We start from the raw sequence: 16738 nt of genomic DNA on the forward strand, positions 1-16738 counted from the left end.
TTGAAGAGTTCCCCAGAGGACAGTTAAGGTTCCAGTGCTTGACACACCAATGGCCTGGCCCAGAGACACTTGTCTCTTCCAGTTCTGATTTCTGGCACACCAGAGAAGCAAGAGAGCACCAGCTGTAGAGCCAAATGACAGTGTGTTGAGCTAATGGCACTTGAAAGGCTCTTGTAATGCCTCTGTCTCCATTCTGGCCACACCAGGCACCAGTCCCTAAGCACAGCCCTCTTTTACCACCCCAGAGTCCCTGCTCATCCCTACTTACTCACACATGGCCCCCAAAGCCCTGTGATTTGAATAGTCCTGCTCTCTCTCTCTCTCTCTCTCTCTGTCTCTCTCTCTCACACACACACAGAGGGGCAGCCCTAGACTAGCTGCCAGCAACTGGTGCCCTAGGCGAACCATGCAATCAGTGTCCCCCACCCCCAAGCCCCAAGGGCGGATCTAGGCTGAGGTTTTTGGTAAACTGGGAAACATTTTGCCCCTTTTTTCCTTTTAATGTTTTTAAGCTTTTTTTTTTTTAAACAGAGACTTAATTATTCGGTTTGTCCATCCCTCTGTCCAACCAATGTTTCTGAGATCAGACAAAAAAGAGAGACACAACATTTTCATAATAGATTTGTATATGACAGCTAGATGATAGTTCAATCCAATATCAAATAAAATGTATTAAAATGTTAATTATAATTTTTATTATTACAAATCCAAAATCACCCATCTCCAAATAAAAAACACTCTGTGCTCTTAAAACATGACTTTTCTTGCTTTAAGTTTTGAAAATTCAGTCACTAGTACTTTTAGATCCAGTTTTCCAGCTATTTCATGCTCTATTGACATTGTGGCAAGTCCAACAAGTCTCTCTTGCACCATTGTTGAACACAGATATGTTTTTATGAATTTTAACTTTGAGAAGCTACATTCCCCACTAGCTACGGAAACTGGCAATGCGCAGAGCCATAAAAATGTTTGGAAAAATGCTGTGAGTTTATTTTCACAAACAAAGTTCAGTACTTCTTCAGGAGTGGAATGTTTCTTAAGTCGTCTTATACATTCATAGATACCAAGGTAAGAAGGGACCATTCTGATCATCTAGTCTGACCTGCACAACGCAGGCCACAGAATCTCACCCACCCACTCCTACGAAAAACCTCACCTATGTCTGAGCTATTGAAGTCCTCAAATCGTGGTTTAAAGACTTCAAGGAGCAGAGAAGCCTCCCTCAAGTGACCCGTGCCCCATGCTACAGAGGAAAGCGAAAAACCTCCAGGGCCTCTCCAATCTGCCCTGGAGGAAAATTCCTTCCCCACCCCAAATATAGCGATCAGCTAAACCCTGAGCATATGGGCAAGATTCACCAGCCAGATACTACAGAAAATTCTTTCCTGAGTAACTCAGATCCCATCCATCTAATATCCCATCTCAGGGGATTAGACCTATTTACCCTGAATATTTAAAGATCAATTAATTACCAAAATCACATTATCCCATCATACCATCTCCTCCATAAACTTATCGAGTAGAATCTTAAAGCCAGATAGATCTTTTGCCCCCTCTGCTTCCCTTGGAAGGTTATTCAAAAACTTCACTCCTCTGATGGTTAGAAACCTTCGTCTAATTTCAAGTCTAAACTTCCAGGTGGCCAATTTATACCCATTTGTTCTTGTGTCCACATTGGTGCTGAGCTTAAATAATTCCTCTCCCTCTCCTGTATTTATTCCTCTGATATATTTATAGAGAGCAATCATATCTCCCCTCAGTCTTCTTTTAGTTAGGCTAAACAAGCCAAGCTCCTTAAGTCTCCTTTCATAAGACAAGTTTTCCATTCCTCGGATCATCCTAGTAGCCCTTCTCTGTACCTGCTCCAGTTTGAATTCATTCTTTTTAAACATGGGAGACCAGAACTGCACACAGTATCCTAGGTGAGGTCTCACCAGTGCCTTGTATAATGGTACTAAAACCTCCTTATCCCGACTGGAAATGCCTCTCCTGATGCATCCCAAAACTGCATTTTTTCACAGCCATATCACATGGGCAGCTCATAGTCATCCTATGATCAACCAATACTCCAAGGTCCTCTCCTCTTCCGTTACTTCTAATTGATGCGTCCCCAACTTATAACTAAAATTCTTGTTATTAATCCCTAAATGCATAACCTTACACTTCTCACTATTAAATTTCATCCTATTACTATTACTCCAGTTTACAAGGTCATCCAGATCCTCCTGTATAATATCCCGATCCTTCTCTGAATTGGCAATACCTTCCAGCTTTGTATCATCTGCAAACTTTATTAGCACACTCCCACTTTTTGTGCCAAGGTCAGTAATAAAAAGATTAAATAAGATTGGTCCCAAAACTGATCCCTGAGGAACTCCACTGGTAACCTCCCTCCAGCCTGACAGTTCGCCTTTGTAGGACCCGTTGCAGTCTCCCCTTTAACCAATTCCTTATCCACCTTTTGATGCTCATATTGAGCCCCATCTTCTCCAATTTAACTAATAATTCTCCATGTGGCATGATTTCAAACGCCTTACTGAAATCTAGGTAAATTAGATCCACTGCGTTTCCTTTATCTAAAAAATCTGTTACTTTTTCAAAAAAGGAGATCAGGTTGGTTTGGCACGATCTACCTTTTGTAAAACCATGTTGTATTTTGTCCCATTTACCATTGACTTCAATATCCTTAACTAATTTCTCCTTCAAAATTTTTTCCAGGACCTTGCATACTACAGATGTCAAACTAACTGGCCTGTAGTTACCCCGATCACTTTTTTTTCCTTTCTTAAAAATAGGAACTATATTAGCAATTCTCCAATCATTCGGTACAACTCCTGAGTTTACAGATTCATTAAAAATTCTTGCTAATGGGCTTGCAATTTCAGGTGCCAATTCCTTTAATATTCTTGGATGAAGATTATCTGGGCCCCCCAATTTAGTCCCATTAAGCTGTTTGAGTTTCGCTTCTACCTCAGATATGGTAATATCTATCTCCATATCCTCATCCCCATTTGTCATGCTACCATTATCCCTAAGATCCTCTTTAGCTTCATTAAAGACTGAGGCAAAGTATTTGTTTAGATATTGGGCCATGCCTAGATTATCTTTAACCTCCACTCCATCCTCAGTGTTTAGCGGCCCCACTTCTTCTTATTTATATGGCTATAGAACCTTTTACTATTGGTTTTAATTCCCTTTGCAAGGTCCAACTCTACTCGACTTTTAGCCTGTCTCACTTTATCCCTACATGTTCTGACCTCAATAAGGTAGCTTTCCTTGCTGATCCCTCCCATCTTCCAGTCCCTATATGCTTTCTGCTTCTTCTTAATCACCTCTCTAAGATGCTTGCTCATCCAGCTTGGTCTACAACTCCTGCCTATGAATTTTTTTCCCTTTCTTGGGATACAGGCTTCTGATAGCTTCTGCAGCTTTGATTTAAAGTAATCCCAGGCCTCCTCTACCTTTAGATCCATAAGTTCTTCAGTCCAATCCAGTTCCCTAACTAATTTCCTTAATTTTTGAAAGTCAGCCCTTTTGAAATCAAAAACTCTAGTTGCAGATTTATTTTTGTTAATCCTTCGGTTCAGTTTGAACTGAATTAGCTCATGATCACTTGAGCCAAGATTATCCCCTACAACCATTTCTTCTGTGAGGTCCTCGCTACTCACCAAAATTAAATCTAAAATGGCATCCCCTCTAGTCGGTTCAGCAACTACTTGATGAAGGAATCCATCAGCTATCGCATCTAGGAAAATCTGAGCCCTATTATTATTACTAGCACTGGTCCTCCGGTCTATATCTGGGAAGTTAAAGTCTCCCATGATCACGCAGTTTCCATTAGTATTTACTTTATTAAAGACATTAAAAAGGGCTCTATCCATATCCAATTTAGATCCCGGAGGTCTATAGCACATCCCAAGCACTATCATAGGAGAGGCTCTACTAGTTATCTTCCCCAATGTAATTTTTGCCCAGACGGACTCTGTCTTATCCATTGCATCGCTTCTTATTTCTTTACATTCTACCTCATCATTGATATACAATGCTACTCCACCACCTTTACTTCTATTTCTGTCTTTCCTAAACAGCACATACCCTTCAATAACTGTAGTCCAGTCATGACTACTATTCCACCATGTTTCTGTTATCCCTATAATATCTGGTTTCACTTCCTACACCAGTAGCTCTAGTTCCTCCATTTTGTTACCTAGGCTCCTTGCATTGGTGTACAAACATCTTAATTTTTACTGTTTGGCCTCGCTCACATTTTGTACCCTATTAGGCACAGTCATTCTACAGCCACTATAACCTATTAGACTAGTATCCACACTGCCCTCGCTCCTTATATACATTCTCCTACCCACGGCTGTATCCTTTCTTACTTCATCTTCTTCCCTCTCAATGCTAAAATCTGGCGTGGAGATTACCTGGACATCTCCCAACCATCTCCCCCAAATTCCTAGTTTAAAGCTCTCTTTATCAGTTGTGCCAGCCTCCATCCTAGAAGTCTATTTCCTTCCCTACTCAGATGAAGTCCATCCCGAGAGAACTGTCCTCTGTCCATGAATGCCTCCCAGTGGCCATACATCCCAAAGCCCTCCTTATAGCACCACTGCCTAAGCCATCTGTTGACAGTCATAATCTTGAAAAAGCCTGAAGCTCACTACACAAATCTGTAGCATCAATGTCTTTTGAATTTTCATGAGTCAATGCCAACTCCCGTTTTATATAAAATGCTCTTATCTGGTTTGCTGTTTTCTTTTGCAAGCTGTGAATATCATATAGAAAGCCAAATGCTGACTCTACCTGCTGCATCTGTTGAAATCTTTTGTCAACTGAGTGAATAGCAGTATCAAGGACTATGAAGTAGAAATTCACTTTGAACTTTTGTTTTGGGTTCTGAATGGGTGTGCCTCGTCTTTCATACGAAAACTGCTGTTTCTTTTCCCAAATGCGAACTGGCTCTGGTTCAAATTCTGTTGGAAAGTTTGTTTCTTAAGCAAATTCGAGAGAATCTACCAGTGTTCTTTCGAACCCTTCATCATTTCTCAATTCTCCCAGAATATTTTTTGTTTGCTGCAGTTTTTGAATAGCAGAATATATGTTCAAGTTCTTTTCCTGAAGCTGCTTATTAGTGAGGTTAATCTTGAAAAGGATATTATTCCACAAAATGAGTGAACTCACAAATTTGAACTTTGAAAGGCCATTTGCAAGAGCTTCTGCACCTGAACGTGCCATATTGCCAGATGATCCAGTAAAGGTAGTATCATCAGAAATTTCAATTAGGGCAACATAAATGTTTCCACATTCATAGCAAAGAGGCTTCAAAGCATCAATGTGACTTTCCCATCTTGTCTGACTAAGTGGTTTCACAGTTAGGGAATTCACATGGCGAGTCAGAATCTCCCAATGGCATGTTGAGCCTGAGAAAAACACATAAACACGTTGCACCAGGTCAAAGAAACTGCTTGCCTCCAAACAGCATCTACTAGCCCTATTGACAACCAAATTCAGAGAGTGCACACTGCAAAGAAGCCCGAGGGTTGATTTCCATCATTCTCCTTTGCACACCATTGTCTTTACCCTTCATATTACTCCCATTATCATAGCTATGGCCACATACATTTTCAACAGATAATGACATTATTTCAAGCTCTTGTAGAATAGTTTCAGTCATAAATGCTCCGGTCATCTCCTTCAGTGGTATGAAACCCTGAAAATGTTCCTTTATGAGCACTTCAACATTATCTTCATCTGCAGACTTTTACATATCCACAAAACGAATGATCGTCATTTGTTCAACATGACTCATATCTGGTGTACAGTCCAGTATTATTGAAAAGCATTTTGCAGAATGGCAGCTTCTACAATTTTCTTTTTAATGGCATTTGTTAGGATTTGAATCAGTTCATTCTGTATATTTTTTTCCTAAGTAGTGAACCTGTGTTTCATGATCAGTTATTTTATGTAGATGCTCCTTCATGACCGGATCAAACAAAGCTAGGTATTCAACAAATTTTTAAAAGTTTCCATTACCTGGAGTGCATAATTTTTCATTTCTACCATGGCCACGGAATGCTAAATTTTGCCCTCTGAGAACTCCCACTAAAGCAATCAGACGCTCTAATCTTTGCTGCCAATATTCTTCTTTTTCCTTGATCACATATAAATTTTCTTCATCGATAGTTTTTCCTTTTTTCAATTGTAATTCAAGTTCTTTCCAATTTTGAAAACATTCCAAATGTTCTGTACTTTTCATGTGAAGGGAGAATTGAAGATATGTTTCTCCAGTCCTTCAAACCATTTTCAGTAAGTGATGTACCAATTGCTTGATTTCTAAACAACTTGCAGCAAAAGCAAAACACGGTGACAGTGAATATTGTAACCAGTTTCGATTAATTTCTTCCCCATTAATGAGTTTCCTCATGTAATGCTGAGCAGAGAATTTTCTTTTATTTCCATCCTTAAGGAAGGGAAATTCATGAACTTGTTCGGGTTCATGTTCCATGAGAATTTGCCGCACACTGTCATCACGTCTGGTCCATGAATCCCCATACTGTAATTTGTTTGTAACTTCCTCATCCTTTCTTCCTTCTACTTCATTTACTTCAATTTCTGCATGTGTCTAAAGGTGAATAAATTTTCTCCATTTCCATATAGGTCTGAAGCTGTGAGCTGCCTTCATCTAGAAGTAAGTTTCCATCATCTTGAGTTTCCAAACTGCTTTTTTGTGGATGTGAGCTACCCTCATCTCAAAGTAATATACCTTCATCTTGATGTTCCAAATGGCTTCTATGTGGATGTGAGCTAACCTCCTCTCCAAGTAAAATTCCTTCATCTGGATGCTGTGAACTGCTTCCTTATTTATTTGGATTAAAGAGAAGATATTTCAGGAAGGATCCCTGCTTTTTTGCTTGGTCCTTTTCCTTCTCAGCCTTTCGTTTATGATACTCAGCTCCTGAGAGTTTTCTTTTTCCCCTTTCTGCCATGGGGCATTTGAATATTGTTATGTACAGGGCTCTCGACTGCAAGCATTATAGCGATGCAGTGAGCTGTAGCTCACAAAAGCTTATGCTCTAATAAATTTGTTAGTCTCTAAAGTGCCACAAGTACTCCTTTTCTTTTTGCGAATACAGACTAACACAGCTGCTACTCTGAAACCAAGCATTATAGCGTTAAGGATGGCTGACACACCACATGGTTGGCAATTTAAACCACATTGCAGCCATTCCAACATGTCTTTTCACTGGTAAAATGTTCATTGATTAGTAACATACACTCACTTATCTATTAAAATAGTTAGTTACAGCATTTACATGGAAACAAAATTACCTTTTTCAAAGTTTTAACCCAATGCCAGTTGTTTGGAAAGTAATCCCCTTCCTCACGGTTACCCTCTTGGAGTGTGACATCATCACTTTCATAGTCTATTAAGTGTTAACGCTGTTACTTTTCTTTTATGAACCTTATTTATTTCACGTGAACCAGTTATAACAAAGAAAAGTTCATAATTATACAGCCCGATAATAACGCTAAGGTTTAATCCACCTTAAAGATACTCACATTTTGGATTTATTCTGCTGAAAGACATTATTCTTTATTCTTTGACAAGAAGAAACACATTTTTCCACAGTATTCGCTCAATTCTTAACCGTCTACCTGTGACGTGTGTTAAAACGAGCGTTTGACATGTATCAACGTGCAATATCTCCACTCTACATGAATTTCCGGCTATGCGACCTTGATGTATATTCGAGTTAGGTGTCACTACCATTGCAGCTCTTGCCACTGGCGGATGTGTTTCATTGTGGCTGAGTTATTGCTTATCAAACTTGTGGAGTGGGTCATCTTGACTCTATGTCGCAAATTGAAAAACAAAATCACTAAAATGTTATTTAGGTTTGCAGTAAATAAAAGATTTGGCATATTAATAAATTCTCAGAAATGTAGAGAAATGAATGATAATTCATATTCCCGCCGTATGCACACGGGAATTGAAATTATGACATCTTCATTATTTTATTTGTATTTTTTTTCATTTTATTTTTTCCTCAAATTTGGAACCCCATTTAACTTGGCATCCTAGGCAACCGCCTAGTTTGCCTATATGGACGGGCCACCGCTGCGCGCACACACACACACACACTCACAACCACACACACTTTCTCTCATACACACTCTCTCTCTGTTTCATTCCTTCCTGTGATGTGATGTTTACCCCACCCTTGCCTGGAAAGGGTTGATGGAGTCTGAGAGGGGGCTAATTAACCTGTCATGGGGTGGTTACCCGCTCTGGCCCTGACAGGGCTGAGCCCAGCCTGGGGAGAGGGCTGAGGCTGTGGGGAAAAGCCGAGCCAGATTAAGGGAGCAGCAGCAGCATGTGGCCAGCTCAGTCAGGCCCAGCTGGCTCCTATAAGAGGCTATGAGCCAGGAACCCAGTCAGTCTCTCTCTGCCTGGGGAGGGAGAAAGAAGGGCCTGGCTGCAAGGTGCCAAGCAGGACACCTAGACCGGGGAAGGGCCAGAGGAGCTGGGAGCTTCAGCCTGGAAAGTCTCAGGCTGCAGGCCTGACTACAGGCTGAATAGGTACAGGGTTGCAGAGGGACAGCCCATGGGTAGGCGGAGGCAGCAGGTCCAAACCCCATTGCTGGTGTTGAGTGGTGTATACACTGCAGTTTGGCCCTGATATAAGGGGCTAAGTGGGGATTGGCAGTTGCCAAAACTGAGGTGAGGTGGGATTAAAGGAGAGGGGTTCCCCTGGGTGGGGAGACCCAAAACCTGAGAGTGTGTGGGTACTGCGAGGGGGCAGGACCCCAGAGAAAGGGGCACTGGGTTCTGGGAGGGACATGGGGGCTGGCAATAAAGCGGATCGCTGGCCTGCAGAGGATGCTCCAGTGCTGGATGAGCTAATTCCCACTGACTACCAGCAGGAGGCACTGCAGGGGTGAGTCTGAACCTTTACATAACCCAACAAGCCACAGCTGAGAGGAATCAGGTGGCCAAGTAATCCCCTGACTGAATGAAGGAGCCCACCTGAGGAGAAACAAGCTGGGCTGGGACTATAGAGACAGGAGATTGGAAGCAAAAGGGGGCTGGTAGGAAATTGTGTAGTTACTGCTTTGGAAAAAGGAGGTGTGTTTAAGCTGACAAATCTGGAGTCAAGGGAAGGCAAGCCAGGGCTCAGGGAAAGGCAGTAATGGTCTAGAAAAGACCAGACCTTGACTGTTGACTAGCGGCTCCCTGAGCTAGAACCTGGAGGAGAGAGTGGGCCCAGGTTTCCCTGCCAGCTGCTGAGAGAGTGGCACTGTGAAGCAGGGAGTGGGAAGACTGCCTAAGGCTGCTGGTAAAGACAGACTTTCTAACCCCAGGAGGGCAAAATGCATCCCGTGACCTGGCTGGAGGGCTGAGCCACAAAGAGGCAGTAGCAGCTTGTGGAGTGAGAGAGAGGTGTGGGCTTGTGTGCAACTGCGGGAAAGGGTGTTGACCTAGTGAGCCCTTCCCCACAGTGACCAGGAGGAAGAGCCAGTCTAGTGCTGAGTAGAGCACCCTGTTAACTCCCCCCTTGGTCCCTTAGTTCACTGTTGCCTGCTGTACTGTGAAGTCAAGACATCATCAGTGCTAAGGGGAGCTGAGTCTGTATGAACCACGTAAAGACTTGATTCCCTCCATCAGCCTGACACACAGGCAGGAATCTTTTACGTAGCCCCATTATTCACTGACTGCCCCACTCTACCTTTCATGGCTGACAGATCTTCAGTCTGTCCCCTATGGCTCCCAAAGCTCTCTTTAATACCTACTGCTGCCTGTTTTTCTTCCTTAGCTCCTCATGGTCTCTGTGCTGAGTGGAGACAGAGGGAGTCAGGCTGGCAGCATCAGAGGACGAAAGTAGCCAGTAGAACTCAAAATGTCCACTGGCTTTTCATCCCAGAGATCAAGCAGGTTATAATGAGGACAGGGAATAAGTCTGTTTAAAGTTAACGTTTTCAGAAATAGCCTGTGTCAGAGTTGCAATGGAAGTGTGTGTGTGTGTGTGTGTGTGTGTGTGTGTGAGTTGCTGTGGCTCTTCAGTTAGAGGATGGGGGACATTTTATAAGTGTAGGGAAAAATTCAAAGTAGGTTCATTCAGAAAAGTTTCCTCTGCTAAAGTTAGTAAATCTTTGACCAAAACTATTATAGAAAATTCAGTTGACCCACAAAGAGCATATATTAAATTTTGAGATTAAATTCAATTTTTAAATATTAAAAGGCCTTAAATGCAAAATTTGAATGCAACCTCAACTCTGGAGTTACCGCTAATGCATCCATAATAACTATAGTACTCCTTGTCATAAACGTCAAAGTGTTCTGGTCTTACAGGGTAGTGTTACAAGGAAGGGGCCAGGTACCGGCTCATAGCATGTAGATAAAGTTATTCTATTCATTTATACTTTTTCAGTCTAGTGCAAAGGCAATCTCTTCCCTACCAGCTCCATTCCTGCAACAGTTGTTTGCTTGAGTATTCAAACTCCAGTGAGAAACATGACAAACATTACATAATGTACCAATGTATTGAAGTCCATCCAAGTTCTTTTCTAGGGAACTCAATAGCAAGTTCACAGTAAAAATATGATCAGCGAAGTGGCACATTTGACAAGTAACTCATGTTCTGTGGATGGATACATGGAAAGGGAAATTACTTAACTGGTTTGTTTCCCCCCAACCCCCCTCAAACTAACTTCACTGTCAATGTTTCCACGTACACATTGTGCCATTAATCTTCATCCCGTAGCTTCAGCAGATAACCCTTTTTTCTTTCTTTCCCCTAAGCCTTCCAGGCTCCAGCCCTGTAAGGGGGCACAGGTTGCAGAGAAACAGGAAATTGAGCTTCCTCAGTCGGTTTTGAAACACTAAAAACCTGTTTCCTCTTTTGCAGAAACAAAACTGGCAGAGCACTCTCCGTGCAGGTTCGCTCTGAGAGCCTTGCCTCAGCAGGAGGAGAAGGCGGCTGCAGGATCCTCACACAAGGAATACATGCAAGACATTGTGTGACTCTTACAAACCAACACAGGATGAAGGAGATAATCTTCTTATTGCTTCTGTCTCACTTACAGAGTGGCAGCCTGGAATCTGCTACCACTGGCAAGCCCTGGCCCATAACTAGGAATGGCGAAACCCAACCAAGCCATGCAGACTTGACTTCACCTCCTACTGCAACACACAGCCTCAGAAACCTGATGGCAACCCCTATATCCACCCCTTCTGAGATCCAAACAGCTGCAGCAAGTACATCATGGGAACATGCTGTGAAAATCACCCCTGCACCCATAGAAGAGGTTCAGGGATTGAAAACCTTGCCAGGGACCCAGGAGAAGAAAACCTCTACCCCTACAATACAGTCCAGTGGAAACAGCAATCGTGGTGGTGCTAATGCTAAGCAAGGAGCCCTATCCAACAGCACAGGGAGCTTTCCACAGAGCACTCCTAGAAAGATACCTCCCCAACAAGGGGTTGTTAAAAGCCAGCAAAGAACAGGGAACAGATCTCCCAGGCTGTCGTACTACAGTGCCACCAGCACTAAGAAGGATGCTGACTTCAAAAAATCTGGCTTTGAAACTACCCGAGGAAAGTAAGGAAAGCTACTTATTTTATTCTCATCTTATGAACTGCTTATAAAGGCCATGGACCATACCCTGGTCCTACTGAAATCAAAGGCACAGTTCCTATTGACTTCAATAGGACTTGGATTTGAGGATGGCTGGGCGGGGAGGGGTGAGCCAGGGCCAACATCTGTAGTCCTTACTCAGGGTATGTCTATACTCAGTGTATCCAAGTCCATGCACCCACAACTGCAAACTTATGATTGCCAAGTTCCCTTGGCCCTTAACATCATGCCCATTGTAGTGGCTGAGTAAAGACTACAGAGTTTTAGCCTGTCATGCTTATTATTTTAAACCCAATGTGCAAGTCCTCATTGTCACGTATGACTAGAATGGAAGATGGAATAACCTAATTATCTGTGGTCAATATACTTCAAGATTTTAAATAGCTGCCCACAACACACATTTTATTGTAGATGGTGTATACCTGCTGTTTTAGGCACTCGTATTGAGCAGTGTGGTGTCTAAATTCTCCTTCTCGAAAACTTGCATTTTTGTGGGTTCAAGAGACTGCACACCACTACTTTGGGTGCACAAACATAGAGGCCTTTTAAAAAATGTTTGGATTTGTGTTCTTGAACTGCCCCTCTTAAAGGAGATGCAGTGGTGGTGAAGCCATGTTGGTCCCAGGACATTAGAAATAAGGTGGGTGAAGTAGTATCTCCTATTGGACCCACTTCTTTTTGGGTCTCTCACCAACAGAAATGGGTCCAATAAAAGATAATACCTCACCCACCTGGTCTCTTTTGTTAAAGGGATCACAAACTATTAAAATATGAGGATGCCAAATAAAACATTTTAATTGAAAGCCAAACCAAGTGGCATTGCAGCACAGTTAGCATTCATGACTGGGTACTTGTTAGACCAACTTTTTTTTAGTAAATAATCTCACCACTGGGCAGACTCGCTTGGGTGAGTCACTTATAGGGTGAACAGATGTCCCAATTTTATAGGGACAGTCCCAATTTTTGGGTCTTTCTTATGTAGGTTCCTATTGCCACCACTCCCTCCCACCCCCCAACACACACTCCCTGTCCTGATTTTTCACCCTTGCTGTCTGGTCACCCTAGTCAGTTAACTTGTTTGCCTCAATTTCTTAAACTTTAAATGGGGACAATAATCTTTACTTACCTTAATGAAGTGTTGAGGCTTCCTTAATTGTTAAGAGTTTGGATATTTGGCGGAATGATGCAAAGTGTTGCTATTTTTCAGGAATATCTATTGCTGTGTGGCTATACAATAGAGGTTTCCTTTTCTACAGTGCTTTATTTACATAACACTAAAAATGTAGACTTGTTTTTCTCTTTAATTTTAAACATAATTGAACTCTTAAACATCTCCACACACATTATGATCTGATCTGAAATCTTTTGGCAATGACCTTACTGGGCTTTGGAGCAGGATCTGTGTACAAGTGATAACAGACACAAATGACCAAAGTCAATTTGGTTTAACCTAAGAGGAGATTACAGTAAGGAGAGCACTTCCATAGAAGCAATATTCCATTGAAGTTTTCGAAGTAATGGGTTATAACAAACTCCTTGTCACAGTGGGCTAGGTAAACTGAAGTTAAACCTGATCACTCTATTGGTGAGAGATCATGGAACTGTATCACCAATTTCATGTTTGTTTCAATCAAGAAATAGGTGACAGCTTTAACTCTTGATAAAACTGAAGTCCATAGGCTTTTCCACATTAATTCAGCTTCCAGCTGGTGTAACTACTGACTAGGAAGTGGCATTTCTCAGCTTTTCTAAACCCCTCAAAAACAGCCATAGCCAACTCCGGCAGACCTCCCTTTGCAGTATTCCACAAATTTCAATTAATGTTCACAATACCACCATGGAGTAGGTGTATATTGTCGCTATTTTGTAGATGGGGGAAATGGATATAGAGGATCAAATTCAGCCCTGGAGCAAGTGAGTTCACTGAAGTCACACCCATCAGGGCTGGATGTGATCCAAAATTAGAAGTTACTATACCTCATGTTAAATAGTACCTTTTTTCCATGAATAGCCCCATAAAAGTTAGTGGGGTTACTTGAGGACTACGCTACTTCTCAACACAAATATCTTGTTTTGCTCAGACTCCATGCAGCAAGTGAAGTTGCATAGCAAGAATTGAATATCACATTCAGATACTACAGGGATGAGTTGCAGTATAGGGCAATAAGATGGATCAGAATGCCAAACTCAAGCTGCATGACCTGTCACTCTGAGCTAACTCTTACAGTACAGGATTAGATTTCATCCTTATGGTCTTTCAGGTAGAATGGTTAATATTCTGCTTCTCATTCTATAGTCCCATAATATCAGTCTAGTCATAACTATGATATGTTTACAACAATTTAAGGAGATTGGGGTTCTAGTCTTGGCTCTGCGACTGGCTTGCTGGGTGACCCTAGGCAAGTCATTTCATCTCTGCCTCAGTTTCCCCATCTAACATTGGGGGTTCTGATACTGACCCCCTTTGTTAAGCACTGTGATATCAACTGAAAGATGAAAGTGCTATTTAAGAGCTAAGTATTAACTATTTTTAATAAATGTGGGTTTTTAGCATTCCCACAAAGGACTTAAACATGATTACAGCTAACTCTTTTTTGCAGGAAGGTGTTAAATAAAAATAGAATGGCACACTGTAAAACTTGATGTCAATACATACGGCTTTCTTTGAGTTTCATTCAATGTGTAACACATGAGCATAGCACAAATACATCAATAGCGGTTTTTAGTAGCTTAAAGTGCATATCTTTATGCTACCTTAGAAATCCAACTTGCCCTTTACTTTATTTTGAATGGGCACATCCATCTTTTGTTACATTCAGTTTGAAATGCACTCTTTCAGTGACCTTGTATAAGCTAGCGGCCATCATACCCTTCACAGCAACCCACTCTGTTAGCATATGTACCGGCACACTGCTGTCAAAAGGTTTGTGCAAAATAGACAGAGACCTTGACGAAGGGGAAGAGATAATAGGGGAAAAAACATAAGTTTATTTATCATATTAAAAAGTGACATATTTGATGGAAGGAGGAACTTGGTTTCTAGTGCTGTCAAATGGAAATTCCCTCAGTGATACCTAACCTTGATTATCTGAATGTAATCACTGTCCCAGAAGACATTTGGACAATAAAGTTATTTTGCATATTTACATGTACATTACAGCATGCAAAAATGCCTGTTTTTCACAAGCATTTTCATAAATTCATTCCTTTTGGTCGGTATCCAAAATTTTGTCCAAAAAATGGTCAAAATCAAATTTTGGAAAAATTCCATTAGTTTGCTGTGTGCTGGTTTGTTTTGTGTATGCATATGCTTATGAGGAATATTTTTTATTAAGTTTATCATAGTTTTAAATAATTTGGTACTAAATTATCATTAGTGATCACTTTATTTATAGAATACTCCCACCACCAGGCCCCTTCATGCTAGAAAATCAAAGCAAAATAAAATTCACTATAAAAATCCATTTAAAAAAAATAGCAGAAAGTCAAACACTGTGGCAACCCAAAAACAAAGGGATCCTACACAGAAATAGAATTAAAAACTGGATTAGCCACTTTAAAATGTTATTTTCTAGCCTAATGTAGTTATGTAAATGTGGTAAATGCTTACTAGATACATTGAGATTTAAGTTATTGGCCCTTTAGTTGGGGCATTCATGATAATATCTAATGGCAGGGTAATATCTGTTAACTGACAGTAATGTGCTCAACACTACATGATGCACAATGAAGAACGTGCTCGTGCTAAAGAGCTTCAACTCCTAGTAGACAGAAACACGAAACATAGGCACTAACGTACCGGATCAGAGCAGTGGCCTATCTAGTTCAGTAGCCTATGTGCAGTGGTGGCCAGGACCAGATGCTCCAGAGGAAGGTGCAAAAAGTGTTGCAGTAGGCAGTTATGGGATAACTTGCTTCAAAAAGAATTTCCTCCTCTCCCCTAATAAGCCGTAATACATAAGGGTTTTTGTTCCTTTATAACCTTTTTTTTTTAAGCAGTTCCTTTTATATTTCTGGATTTTCATGTTATCCATATAAATGGCTAAAGCATTTCTGAATTTGGCCAAGCTCTTGGCCTCAGTGAGTTCCACAGTCTAATTGTACATCCTGTGAAAAAATATTTCCTTGTATTTCTCTTGAATAGCCATCTTCACTTTCACTGGATGACCCTTTGAAGATGGGACTCACAGAGAAACTCAGAGGGGAAAAACTAATTAGAGGTTTGGTTGATTTTGTATTAGGTTCAATGTAGTTCTTTTCTTGGAGGCCATGCAGAAGAAATGAGTCTCAAAGAGGGACATAATGTATCCATTGAACAGTATTAATACTTTTTGCCACGTCTCATCGCTATACCAAAGGTTACCAACCACTCAAACTAGTTTCTGAGTGACAGAGTAGGGTTTAGGTCTTTAAGTTAGTGGGTATTCCATACCACAGGGCTTCCATAATTGAACACTAAATGAGTGCTGGCTAATTAGAGCCTGAGCCTGAGCAGTGAAAAATGGAGCCTGACACACACAGTTGAACATTGCTCAGAACTGGATTATAGTCAGAGACCTTGTCTCTGTCTCCTTGTTATCTACTAAGTTAATTAATTAGTGAAGCACATTACTATTGTTGATTCCACATAAGACAAATATTAGTTGACTGGACAACCTGCACCAAAGCTAATTTTCCAGCTCAAATTGACTTGCTGGATGACATATGTGATCATTTAGGGCCCAATTCTGTTCTCAGTTAGTGTACGCTCAGAGTAACTCCATTGACTTTGAGGGCAGAGCAGTATGAGTGCAGCTAAACAGATCTTGCTATCCTTTTCCCATATCCAAGCTGAGCATGGCTATTCAGACTGGCCACCAGTCTCAGGAATTGGACTTAATTATGTTCCTAAAATGGAAAGTGCTATAGAAGCACAAAACCTTATATTTGACTTTCAGTGGGCCTCAGAGAGAGAGCTGCTGTTTAATATTAACAACACTTGGTTGACAACTATTATAGGGCTTTATTGCTGTAAGTGTTGTAAAAAAACCAAACCCTGAATTGATAGCAATTTACTGTTTTAGGACTAGTTGTCATTTAAGTACTTAAAATGCCATATG

The 16738-nt window shown here is 41.2% G+C and overlaps 1 protein-coding gene across 2 annotated transcripts in view; it reads left to right on the forward strand.

Moving 5' to 3' along the window:
• Nucleotides 1-8441: 8441 nt before the first annotated feature.
• The window catches only part of MMRN1 (multimerin 1), a 62913-nt gene continuing 54616 nt past the window's right edge, over nt 8442-16738 (forward strand). For both annotated transcript variants that reach the window (XM_038400236.2, XM_038400237.2), the window contains exons 1-2: nt 8442-8942; nt 10911-11603. In XM_038400236.2, coding sequence (XP_038256164.1) covers nt 8845-8942; nt 10911-11603 — 791 coding nt within the window. In that variant the 5' untranslated portion in view covers nt 8442-8844. The remainder of the gene's footprint in view (nt 8943-10910; nt 11604-16738) is intronic.

This window comes from Dermochelys coriacea, chromosome 4 (assembly GCF_009764565.3).
Source record: "Dermochelys coriacea isolate rDerCor1 chromosome 4, rDerCor1.pri.v4, whole genome shotgun sequence".
NCBI lineage: Eukaryota > Metazoa > Chordata > Testudines > Dermochelyidae > Dermochelys > Dermochelys coriacea.